We start from the raw sequence: 13,390 nt of genomic DNA on the forward strand, positions 1-13,390 counted from the left end.
GCTTGTGTTTAGGAAATCTGTACCTACCACTCCCCACCCTCAGCCCGTTCCATAAAGCCATCTTCCCTTCTCACACACCATCAGCACTATTAGAAGTCTCCTTTTTCCGTGCAGTTCCTTGTAAAAAGGAAGCAGAGGGGCACGACAATCTGCGTGGAGGAGGAGGTTACATCCAGGTTTTGTGTCTGCAAAGCGACAAGCTTCTAGGACTAAGAGCCCCGGAGGAGCACTGCTGGTGTGCACGGCCAGTTCAGCAGACACCCCACTCCTCGGAGAGTTGCTGTTTAACTTTCTTTCTTTAAGTTTCGAGGGGGAAGGCGACGCCCCAACTCGTGTTTTTCCAGGAAGCGTCCCAGAGTGCAGAAGAAAGGAGAAAGGGGAAGGCCAGGCAATGGGCGTTTCATTCATTGCTTCTCTATCTCCCTGTCCCATCACTCCCTCCCCTCCGAGACTTTCTCTCCCCCCTTCCCCGTTGGAGTTTGACGTCCGTCGCCTGGATACCAGACAACCAATCGCCTGTCTGCTAGAGAGAAGTGTGTCCAATCAGGCGTCGTTGCTATCTGTGAGTAGTATTTTTAGCAGAGAGCGACGCTGGGTCCCACTCGCCGTGTAACTTCGTGTTTCTCCGCTGCAGGTTGTGAAAAAGGCGCACCCTCCAGAATGCCCGTTCCCCTTTGAGCCCCCTTTTTCTTCACACCCTGTTTACCGCACGGATTTCAACCGAAAACCGTCTTAGGCGCACTTTACTCGTAGGCCCCGAGTTTATGATGCTCATGCAGGGCCTTGAAATACACGGTTGCATAGATACGTACGCAATTTGGCATCGTGTCACCACACCCTAGGCACGGAGACCGGGGTCTGGATATGTGTAATAAAACGTGGTTCTTCTTCCAGTATTAAGCTACTTATTTGTCTAAATTGGTGCCGGGTCGCACGGGAAGGTCCGATGTGGGAATGCGGAGGCAGTTAAACTGTCACCTGGGCGGGAGGTGTGGCGAGGGTGGTCCCTTTCCCCACCCCCAGACTAGCACGGCAGCTTCGGTTCTGCACTTGTCACTCTCTGGGTGGCAGTTGGCCTAGGCCTTTGAGACGATTGATATTCAATTAATCGGGTGCACGAGTCCCAGTCACGGTTCACCTTTTCTCTAGACTTCGATGAGCTGGACTAGAGGCCGACTCGGTAGCTAGTCGAGTGGGATATTCCTCGGAAAACAGCCCCACTCGCATAGGGCAATTTTTGTCAACTCTCCCCTCCCGCTTGGGGCCTTGAACTCTCCTCCCCTTTTCCCCAGACTGCTACGCCACCTGCATTGCTCCCCTCCCCCCTTCTCTGGGGCGCTCTCAACTGGGCCCTAGTGTCAGCCCCACCCCTCCCCTTTGCCCTCACTGACACGTCTATCTCCCAATCACGTTCCAATGTTTCGCTTAATCTCGTCCCTAGACACTCAAAACGGTCTGTTCATTGGTCATTATGGAACTCGAGGGTGGGGTTTTCCTCCATCCCGGCGCTCCGTCGCCCGTCAGAACGTGGGCAGGCGGGACTTGGCCAATAGCATCGAGGGGCAGGTCAGGGGCGGAGCCTGCCGGCGAGAGTCCAAGAGCTGGTGGGGTGGGAGGGGAATGGTTACGCCGCCCGGAGCTGTGTGACGCGAGGCGGGCGCGCGCGCGCCCCCACTAGAGCGGCGGGGGGGCGGTGGGGAGGGCAGGGAGGAGACTATAAAACGAGAGGCGGGGCGCGCGCCGCGGCAGAAAGAGCGAAGCTCTGGCCCGGCGCGGAGTATTCGCATTACGGGGACGCTGGGCCGGGCACCGGGCTGTATTGAGAAGTGAGCGCGCTCACCTGACTCCGTCCCCGCTGCCCGGAACCAAAAGACGTCAGCTCACAGACTCCGACCTCCGCGGCCCGGGGTCGTCGTCTTGCACTCCTGTCAGCTCGCCGCTCCCAACCCTCCCCGCGTCCCCGCCTTGCCGCCCCTTCTACCCTGCCGGCGGCCGAGTGTGTGGTGGAAGCCGCCCCGACGCATCTTGTAAGTATCAAGGCTGGGGCAGCTGGAGAAGGGCCTGCAGCGTTGTCGAGCCTCAGGGGCTCGGGACGGCGGCTTCGCGGCCCGGGCCGCCGAGGGGAGGGGCACCCGAGGCCCGGCCCGAGGCCGCTTCGAGGGACACCGGCGCGCCGAGGAGCCGGGGCTGGGCCAGCCGGGGTCCGGGCGGGTGACCCGGGCACGGCTGCCCGGGGAATCGGGAGTTAGGGCTCTTGGGCGAAGCGACGGGCTCTCGGGGAACGCAGGGACTTTGGGTGGCCGCCGCCGAGGCCGAAAATGGTGCCGGGGAGCCGGGGCTCCCCGGGGTCTGGCCGGGTCCCAGGAGGCTCGGTTGGGGGGCGGGGAGCGGCGGGTCAGGTTACCGCGGGGGGAGGGGAGCGCTGACCCACTGCGGCCGCGACCCGACCTGCCCGCGGCCCGGCCCGAGCTTGGGGGGCGCCCCGGTTTCCACGGGCGTCCGCTCTCCAGTGAGATCGTAGTCATCGTCCTTCTTCTGCTGTTACTGCTGTAGCGCTGGGGCTCCGAGGGCTGTGAGCAGAAATCTAATGAGACCCAACTGGCTGTTTATGTAATTCTTCACACTCCTGCCTTAAGAAAGGCGTTGCTCCAAAACTACCTTCCACCCAGCCTCAATTTCGCTCTCCTGCCCCTCCGAGCCATTTGGCTGAGTCGACTGCCTTTGCCTTTGCCTTTGCCTTTGCCGGCACTCAGGCTGTTTGGCTTGGAAAGCGTTTGTAGTTAGGGACAGCCAGGGCTGCTTTGCCCTTTGTCACCACGAAGATGGAAAATGGAACAGATGGATTCATACCGACTTGAATTTTTAAATGTACCTTTAAGTCACCCTCCGTGTACAAATAGATCCTTTTTGCAAATATCTTGTTTGCCCTTGATCTTTTCTTATCCCCACCCAGTGCTGATCCAGCAAACGTTTAAAGGTCGAACTTATCACACAAGCCTGTTTCTCTTATCGTGAAGGGAGGGGAGGTGGTTTTTCAAAATCTGGATAAAACTCCAAATCCTTGTCCTTTAATCAGAGTGACCAATAACGTTTTGAAATTAATTGTTGTTTTTATTAACACTTGCTACCAAAGAGCTATTTTCAGATTTAGAAAAATACACCTTGAAAGAAAAAAGCCAAGAAAAAGCTAGGTTATTACATTATGTGGCCTTAAGTATTTATTTTCAGACTTCAACTCTATAGGGTTATTTGGTTCAAAATGATCATTTACTAGAATGACAATTCATTTAATATTTAGTACCTTTAATTTTAGCATCATATATTTTAGAAATTAAAAGAATTTTCCTACCATCAAATTTCTAAATATTTTATGATAAAGCAGATTTCAATTATAGATGTAAAATGCGTGGAAATATAGGTCTTCTAAATTGATGAACAGAAACCAAAAATTTATGACCAATTTCTAAAATTGCCACATACACATAGATACACACAGAATGTTGTTGTTAAGTGCCTTCAAGTAGTTTTCGCCTCATAGCAACCCAGTATAGTGTTTCTGAGGAGCAGCTGGTGGGTTTGAGCCTCCAACCTTGTGGTTCACTGACTGGTTCACAGTCCAGTGCTGATCCTGCCGTGCCACATCAGAAGAAATACTCGACATATTCTGGAGATATATTTCTTTCTTTTTTTTTTTTAACTACAGAAACCAAATGTAGGGCTTTAAAAAATTTTTTAACTTTAATAAATAATTCCTATTGTATGTTCCCTTATTTTATGCTGATTATATTTTTCATATTCTCTAAGTTGTTAGACATTTTCAAAAGTGAAAATACTCAGGGTGGGGGGTAAAGAAGATCTTTGGACTTAACATTTATCTTATTTGGACATGTTTGTTTTTGTTTTGTTTTGTTTTTCTGTAAGGAACAAGCCTCAAGCTGAAGGATAATCGACTAATACCAGCACTTTGAATGAACATTTGTTTCTCTGCCACAAACTGAACACTTTTTGGTGGGGGAGTTGAGACACCTAACTTTGTGGCATAGCAGCTATGCAGCTTGAAATCCAAGTAGCACTAAATTTTATTATTTCATATTTGTACAATAAGCTTCCCAGGAGACGTGTCAACATTTTTGGTGAAGAGCTTGAAAGACTTCTAAAGAAGAAATATGAAGGGCACTGGTATCCTGAAAAGCCATACAAAGGATCAGGGTTTAGATGTATACATATAGGGGAGAAAGTGGACCCCGTGATTGAACAAGCATCCAAAGAGAGTGGTTTGGACATTGATGATGTTCGAGGCAACCTGCCACAGGATCTTAGTGTTTGGATCGACCCATTTGAAGTTTCCTACCAAATCGGTGAAAAGGGACCAGTGAAGGTGCTTTATGTGGATGATAATAATGAAAATGGATGTGAGTTGGATAAGGAGATCAAAAACAGCTTTAACCCAGAGGCCCAGGTTTTTATGCCCATCAGTGACCCAGCCTCATCAGTGTCCAGCTCTCCATCACCTCCCTTTGGTCACTCTGCTGCTGTAAGCCCTACCTTCATGCCCCGGTCCACTCAGCCTTTAACCTTTACCACTGCCACTTTTGCTGCCACCAAGTTCGGCTCTACCAAAATGAAGAATAGTGGCCGTAGCAACAAGGTTGCACGCACTTCTCCAATCAACCTCGGCTTGAATGTGAATGACCTCTTGAAGCAGAAAGCCATTTCTTCCTCAGTGCACTCTCTGTATGGGCTTGGCTTAGGTAGCCAGCCGCAGCAACAGCAGCAGCCAGCCCAGCCGTCGCTGCCGCCGCCGCCGCCACCACCACCGCAGCAGCAGCAGCAGCAGCAGCAGCAGCAGCAGAAAACCTCTGCTCTTTCTCCTAATGCCAAGGAATTTATTTTTCCTAATATGCAGGGTCAAGGTAGTAGTACCAATGGAATGTTCCCAGGTGACAGCCCCCTTAACCTCAGTCCTCTCCAGTACAGTAATGCCTTTGACGTGTTTGCGGCCTATGGAGGCCTCAACGAGAAGTCTTTTGTAGATGGCTTGAATTTTAGTTTAAATAACATGCAGTATTCTAACCAGCAATTCCAGCCTGTTATGGCTAACTAAAAAAGAAAAATGTATCGTATCAGTTCAAATGCACGGCCGAGGGGATTTTTTTTACATACCCCCTTGAGTTTTTTTTGTTTTGTTTTTTTTTTAAGCTAATAGTAAAGGATACATTCAAGCTTGGTTACAAAAATAAAACATGCATCATTTTTCATTTGCCAACCAAGCACAAAGTTATTTTATACTGACTGTATATTTTAAAGTATACTCTCAGATACGGCCTCTTACAGTATTTAAGATATAGCAAGGACATGGCTGATTTTGTTTTATATATATATATATATATATATATATATAAAATTGGCACTAATAAGTGGGTTTATTGGTCTTTTCTAATTGTATAATTTAATTTAGTACCAAGTTTGTAAAATATCAGAGGATATATATATTGTTTCTACGACATGGTATTGCATTTCTATCTTTTTACTACAGTGATCTGTGACGGCAGCAGCTTCATGTTGTATTTTTTTTACTGAAATTGTAAAATATCCATCTTACAGACATCAACTATTCTAAAATTGTGTACAGGATATTCCTTTAGTGGTGGAATTAAAATGTACGAATATTTGCTTTTTCAAAAAAAAATGTATTTTCTGTTAAAGGTTTAAAGATTTTTGCTATATATTATGGAAGAAAATGTAATCGTAAATATTAATTTTGTACCTATATTGTGCAATACTTGAAAAAAAAAACGGTATAAAAGTATTTTGAGTCAGTGTCTTACATGTTAAGAGGGACTGAAATAGTTTATATTAAGTTTGTATTAAAATTCTTTAAAAATTAAAAAAGTCTATTGTTGTCTTTGTTTCTAAGCCTTTGCTAACCGCGCTCTCTACCTCCGCAGTATCATGTTGTAAATGCTAATGATGCTGAAAAGTCTGACTCATTGAATCACAAGGAATAATGGAAAGCAATTGTTCTACCAGTGCACCAAACAGTTGTTTGTTACACAAAAAGTTGTCCCTTCAGACTAATAGCCTGACCCAGTGCTGGGGACAGCTTTAGTTTTTAATAATTCTTCAGTCCATGATTTTTCTCCCAAGATGATGTGGTATATTAGAGCCAGTCAGCACTATTTTATGTCAAGTTTTAAAATACTGCTGACCAGGAGAGTAATCAGGTGATAAAATGAAATTCACTCTGCAATCTGAGAGGGCATATTTGAGATGTATATATGGAGCAGAGAGACCTGGATCCGCTTTCTGTTTCTGCATGGGAAATGAAAAGCTCAGAAAACTTGCTGGGACAAAGCAGCTGACCTAACTATTTTACAGGGAGAAGATTTAGATCTGTTTACTAATCCTTATGCTTGAAATTCAGTCATTGTATGTAGCTGGAGAATTTATGATAAAAATTTATTCAAGGTTGGAAAGGCTGCTAAATGTTAGTGTTTGTGGTCATTTTCCCAGCAAAAAAAAAATGAATAGTTTTTTGCTGCAAGTGGGTATCCAACTTGCTAATTTGGAGACTTCAAAGATCAATTATGATAATAGGTGAAATTTCAATGGCTTTGTGAGGATGGACTTTTTTTATTAAACTGGAAAGTTTTTAAAGTAAAATGGTGAGTCATTTTACTATTTAAATGCCCATTGATGCAATGTTGACATAGTATCAGTGAGAAAATCGTCCTAAATTGGAATAAAATATGACTTTCTCTGTATTTTTATAGTAGGAGACCAGCACTGCCTGGGTTACCAGTGAAATAAATTTTGTCTCAAATGAGTTCTTTGGACAGCAGGCTACAAAAGCCTTTTGTCTCTTACCCATGCAGTTTAGAGCAATAAAAAGTTGTAAGGAAACTAGCGCTGAGAATAAGGGAGCTAAGCTGTCCCTCAGCACCATGGTGAGGCCTTTGTCCCCCAGTGGACAGAATGAGGCTCTGAAGAAGTATTTGGGATCTGGCAGACCCCTATCTACCAACACTATCAATCCTGTGCTTTTGTGATCACGGAGTATGAACCTGTAAAAAAAAAACAAACAGTAATGGTTTTTAAGCATTTCATTTGTGATAAAGATGATTTTGGTGATGTTATGTTGGGTTTAACTTGGAGGAAAGTTAATTTATAAATTAAGACGCACAACTGGTCAATAGATACACAATCAAATTTGCAGCAAGGTTGAATGCAATGCTACATTCACATTTTAAATACTTAGCGGAAGTATGGCTATGTCAGATTATTTTAGATTTGTATTGACAAGTATTTTAGGGAAGTTTCTTCTTGGTACATATGTTGGTTTGGCACTTCAGGTCATTGAGTTAAATTATATCTTGTTTGGTTTCAAGGAAGCTAGTAGATTGATTTTACCTTGGTGCCCCTGAGGACATTAAATCTTTTTTAAAAAAACAAAATGATCAAATGTTCTGGTATCATGCCTTATTTGTTCACTGTTGTTAAGTGGCAAGTGGGTTTCCAAGGAGCAGCTGGTGTGTTTAACTGCCGAACTTGTGGTTAGCAGTCCAGTGCTTATCCTACAGTGCCACAATCATTAGGAATGTTTAAAAGTATTTTTATCTAGCATATCTTAGAAGTGTTTAGAAGACCTTACTCTCTAGTCTCACATCTTTCTTCCCACCATACTGTCACTTTCTGACACAACTGTTTTGGTTGACAGCTTGGTAAATTAATCTTTGTTGTTGTTCCAAAGGAAGTTACTTTATTATAATTTGATACAATAAAATTAATGTCTTTCCCATCCCTTTGTCTTCGGTTCTATAGATATTACTGTAGCAGCCTCTTGTGTGCCAAGGATGTTCCCTGTTGTCCCAAAATGTTGCCTTACAGATTCCATAGTTCAGTATTTACTGAGGAAAATGATACAGACCAAAGTGTGTGTTGTGTGTGTATTAAGTGCTATCAAGTCCGTTACCACTCATAGCGACCCTGTATAGGGTTTCTGAGAAGTGGCTTGTGGGTTTGAACCACCAACCTTGTGGTTAGAAGGCCAGCGCTTACCCTACAGCGCCACGTCAGGACTCCCATTAGTTAGTGTTGCGAAGTGCTGCCTAATCAGTTCCAACTCATAGCGACCTTGTATAGGGTTTCCAAGGAGTGACTGGTGGGTTTGAACCACCGATCTTGGGGTTAGCAGGCTAGTGCTTTACCTACAGCACCACACCAGGACTCCTGTATCTAGTTGTTGGTAAGTGCTATTGAGTTGGTTCTGACCCATAGCAACCCTGTATAGGGTTTCCGAGGAGTGACTGGTGAGCTTGAACCAGTGGCCCTGCAGTTCAAATGACTTTGCAGTCTGGCGCATTAACCCACAGCACCACGCTATCTACTAGTGAGACTGAATTTCAAAAGACTGACCATAGTAAATCTTGACAAGGGTTTAATGAAGTGCTCTATTGTCCAAACCTGTAGCTCTTCTAACATGAGATGTATTGCTAAATCTCCTTTCAATCGCTTTAATCTGTTGTTGATTAGCGTCGAGTTAGTTCCGACTCAAAGTATAGGGTTTCCAAGCAATGTAAACCATCAGCCTTGCAGCTCAAACAGATGTTGCAGTCCAGTGCTTATCCTACAGCCACACTAGGACTCCATCTTGTAAATGCAGTCTGTCTTCAGTACAAATGCCCCCTTCAAGATAACTATAATCTTATTACTGTGATAAATTAGCTTCTGAAGGAGTGCTGGTGCAAATGGTTAAGAGCTCAGCTGTTAACTAACTGAAATGAAAGGTCAGTGGTTCAAACCCACCAGCTGCTCCTCTGCTTCTGTACGATTTAGCCATGGAAACCTTATAGAGAGGTTCTACTTTGTCCTAAAGGGTCACTATGGAAATGTGCCATACACAGCTCTAACCCACTTTCCAGATGGAAGACTGAGGACAGAAAGTTTAATTAACTCACCTAAGGTAGAGTCCTGGAATGACACTGTAGGATAAGCACTGGACTGCTAGCCAAAGCTGCTCCTCAAAAACCCTATATAGGGTTGCTATAAGTCAGAAGAGACTCTACTGCACTTAACAACAACAGATTGCATAGTGACTAAATTAATTTCCAGATTTCACATTCTTCACCACCACGCTATGTTGTCTCAGATTCACTGCTATCCTGACTTGAAGTCAGGAATCAAACTGTTTTTTACACATTAGTCACATGACTTACAGAATCTACCAGCGTGCTCACTGGCTGCAAGAGTCTTAATGTGAAGGGTCTAGAGGAAGGCTATTAGATTAACTGTGCTTAGAAGTCATGATGATGCTTTAAGAAAGATACTTTATATTTAAGTCATAGGCTTTTTGAATATATCTTTAGCAATCATGAAATTATATCAGTGCTCGATTTTTTTGATTGTCTTAATTTTATCATGTGATTTGTTTCATTTTGGAGCCATCGAATGATTCTGAGACTAAGGACTGAATTTCATGATTCCATTATTTCTAAATAAAATTGTAAAAGTTGACTTCCTATGACTATGTTCACACACATCCCTGATTGATAAACACTCGGGATGAAAAGCTAAAGTGAGTTACCAGTCTCCAACAATGTGTTTTTAAATTATTCTGAAAAAAACATTTCCATATGTCTAAGCCAAAAACAAAAAGACAAAATACCCCACTGCCTTTGGTTCCAACTCACAGCAACCCTGTAGGGCAGAGTAGAGCTGCTCCACACTGCTCTGAGTCTAAGTCTTTGCAGGAGCAAACAGTCTGCCTCATGGAGCAACTAGAAGGTCTAACCACCCACCTTGTGGTTAATAGCTCTCTGTGCCAGCCGGCCTCCTTTCCCACATTTCATAGACATTGCTTTAAGTGCTCTTTTTGCTTTTGTTTAAAAATACTAAGGAAACTAAATGATCTCACATTTCAAACTGGTTCTGAAAGCCTCTTTTACAATGAAAATATAATTTGGTTCAAAACAAGAGGTTTCTTTTAGAAGCATAAGCTTTTATGAACTTTACATTCCTTTTAGTAAACAGAAAAACCATTTTAAAAACTACTCAGGAGAACTTCTGTAGTGTTTTTTGTGTTTTTGTTTTTTTTTTGGAATACAATCAATTAAGTTTATCACTGCAGGTTAATGCGCTGGACAGCAAGGTCGGCGGTTCAAGCTCACCAGCTGCTCCTCGGAAACCATATACAGGCTCACTATGAGTTGAAACCACTCGACGGATGGCATTTAACAACATCAACGTTTAGATTTGGGAGATATGTTAGAACTTGATTAGACCAAATACTGGTCGAACCAATCGATGGACTCCAGATTGCACAAAAGATCTTGTTATCGAAGTTTAATTTACAGTAAAATGTCTCTCAATATTTAGTTTGAAGATTTTATATATTTTAGAAGACTTAACTTCTTACATATACTATATTAGTGAGAACTTTGAGGTCATCTCACAATTAGAAATAACCTAGAAGAAAATACTTAATCAGGTTTATATCTGGAAGTGACTTGAAATTATGGGTCAAATTCCTTGATTAAGCATAATTAATTTGATTCAAAGATGACTCCGTTATTTCGTGTGCAAAATGGGTATAGTAAATATTAGTGTATTTCCTTGGAGAGTTATGAAAAGCTAATCACTTTGCAAAATTGTCAGTAAACAAATAGAGCATGTATTCTTAGGGATGTACACTATTAGGCAACCATGATGTTCAGGATTTTGCCCATGCTTACTGCTTTTTGAGATCAGAAAATGAAATTATACAAAAGTAAACTATCAGCATTTTGTTAGTTATTTGCATAAACAGGGAATGGAATTAAAATTCTGTAGTAATATCATAAACACCCTAACCATATTTCAGGAGACCTGGTGTGGCACTGTAGGATAAGCACTTGACCTCAAGGTTGGTTAGAACCACAAGATTGGTGGTTCAAACTCACCAGCCGCTCCTCAGAAACCCTATACAGGATCACTATGATTCGGAACCAACTCCGTGACACTTAACAACAACAACAGCCACATTTCAGCAAAATATCCCTGGGTTTGAATGTCTAGTTTTGAGGCACTGAGGGAATTTAATGAGTCAGCATTCTTTTTCATACAATCAACAATTGAAACAGCACAGCCACTTTAATTTAGAAATGTTTGCTAAATTAGGGTCCATACTGTTGTGAAAACAAAAATTGAAGTGGATTATTCTGACTTAGCCATTAATGGCTGAGTAATTTGAATACTGGCAATTAGTTCCGGTGGTGGATATGTATGGGTAACGGCATTACCTTTACTTTAGATAGAAAAGAAGAGGTTTGCTTCACAGAAGGAAAAAACATTGAGGACTTGAAAGGAAAAACACATTCCGTCTGGCATTATGAGTACTTTACTTCACTGATAAAATATGACCAGTGCGCCAAACAGAGAACAGGTGTAAAATATTTTTAGACAAACTTTGGCATACATTATAGGTCACATCTCTTCTGTCTATATACTCTTCAAGTGTTTCAAAAACAATTATGGCAAAACCACATTGACAAAATGAGCTAAATGTTGCTTTTATGTTTTTGTGTGCTGGCTGGTGAATCAAATAAACTTCCCTCCTAGCCATCAGGTGGCAGCTCTTTATTTATTTATTTATTTTTAATGTTTTATTGTGAATTATGTGATAGTTTACATGGGAGAACATTAGTTTTACATTCATTGCCATGGTTACAATCCCCTCCATGCATCATCAAACAACCGAAGGGTATATCCTGCAAGTCTGCCACCCACCCCCCCACCACCCCCCGGTTGTCAGCACTCAGCCCCTTTCCCTCTCTGGGTCTAAAGTCTCCAGCTGCTCCATTTCTCCACATCATCATCTCTGCCTCCATCTCAGGCATCACTGCTTCTCTGGGTAGGGTCCCACTCTCCTCTCTTCTCCCTTGATGGTCCCAGGGACCTCTGCTCCTAGACTGCAATTTAATCACTCTCCTCCTTGCTAAAAAACGTCTACCTTTATATTTCCAACCCTCACAAGCAGTCCTGATAACAATTATTGTATTGTATCCTGATAACAACTATTGTATCACAAGAGACCTATCCACATTTCCTTTCATCAGCCCTGCCCAGACAGATTGGATACTACTCAGTGGAGAGTCTACCTTCCTTCAAGCCCTCTGGATCTAGGTTCCCTCTTGAAAGCTTGTAAGCCAGTTGCTTCTTGCCTTTTTATTCCCCCCATTTTGGGTAGCCAATGTCCAAGTTGCCCATCCTTGTCTACTCTGTGTGTGGAGGGGGTAGGAATGATTCTTGCTGTAAGGATTTGTTCCCTCTTTTGAGCTACTGCTTCCATAGGTGTAGGTCAAGTTCATTAAATTGTATCAGATTACTCTTTTTTTCCTCTTCTTTCTTCTTCTAGTTGAGCTCTGATCATCCAGTCACTGAAGCCAGGTCAAGTGGCTATTATCTGGCAGCTCTTTTTGACGCTGGTTGTCTGCATGGCCTTCTGCAGTTCTGGAGGTTTCCTCTTCCTTCCTTAGTGCTGTTGAGAAAGCTGGGACAATATGGGACCCTCAACTCTTCTAGAGCATTGAGGCTGGATTGTGACACACCCCCACCCACCCCACCCCCAGATTCTGACTTAAAAACAATTTTATGTTTCCTTTAGGCCAGGAAGAAAGTGAGACCTGCATGGATATGACATCAGTCTGGCTTGGTTTCTGGCAAATAGCTTTCATGGATTCTGACAGATGAAGGTATCCATGGGTAGCCCAGCTGTGGTTTAAGACATGGAATTATGTTGAGTGCCATTGAGTTGGCAATTCATAGCAAACCTGTTGAGGTTTCCAAGGCTGTAAATCTTTTGGGGGAACAGAAAGTCTCACCTTTCTCCCAGGGAGGAGCTGGTGGGCTCAAACTGCTGCCCTTGTGGTTTGCAGTCCTGTGCTTATCCTACAGAGCCACTATGCTCTGGATGGAATTATGGTGGTAATGATTGTGTGCTGTGGAATCAGTTCCAACTCATAGTGACCCTGTTTAGGATTTCTGAGCTTGCAAATCTTTATGGGAGCAGAAAACCTCATCTTTCTCTTGCGGAGTAGCTGGGAGATTTGAACTACTGACCTTTTGGTTAGCAGCCCAACTTGGTAACCCACTACTCTACCAAGGCTCCTGATGGAATTATGGGGCCCTGAAAATATTGTTCATTTTAATTCAGGGTCTAGGTTTCCATCGTTCCTAGCCATCGTCTCTTCTTTTGTTTTGAAATAAATGAATCTTTCTAAATCTTATAAAAATATTGGAAGAAAGGAAGGATTTTTTTTTTTTTTTCTTTTTGTAACTTACGAAGAAATGATGGCTTGGAAAGAAACTCTTATTATCAGAACTGTGGTGGTGTGCCACCCAGTCGGTTCCGACT

The 13,390-nt window shown here is 43.2% G+C and overlaps 1 protein-coding gene across 1 annotated transcript; it reads left to right on the top strand.

Moving 5' to 3' along the window:
• The first annotated feature begins 450 nt into the window (after positions 1-450).
• On the top strand, positions 451-5,883 carry TOB1 (transducer of ERBB2, 1). Its single transcript, XM_006832425.1, has 2 exons — positions 451-562; positions 3,922-5,883. The coding sequence occupies exon 2, from the start codon at positions 4,049-4,051 to the stop codon at positions 5,102-5,104; it is 1,056 nt and encodes a 351-aa protein (XP_006832488.1). The 5' UTR covers positions 451-562; positions 3,922-4,048; the 3' UTR covers positions 5,105-5,883.
• The last annotated feature ends 7,507 nt before the right edge of the window (positions 5,884-13,390 follow it).

The sequence above is a fragment of the Chrysochloris asiatica genome, unplaced genomic scaffold (assembly GCF_000296735.1).
Source record: "Chrysochloris asiatica unplaced genomic scaffold, ChrAsi1.0 scaffold00007, whole genome shotgun sequence".
NCBI classification, from domain to species: domain Eukaryota; kingdom Metazoa; phylum Chordata; class Mammalia; order Afrosoricida; family Chrysochloridae; genus Chrysochloris; species Chrysochloris asiatica.

Coding starts and splice junctions, on each gene's coding strand:
- TOB1 (XM_006832425.1), top strand. CDS start 4,049: ATGCAGCTTGAAATCCAAGTAGCACTAAATTTTATTATTTCATATTTG.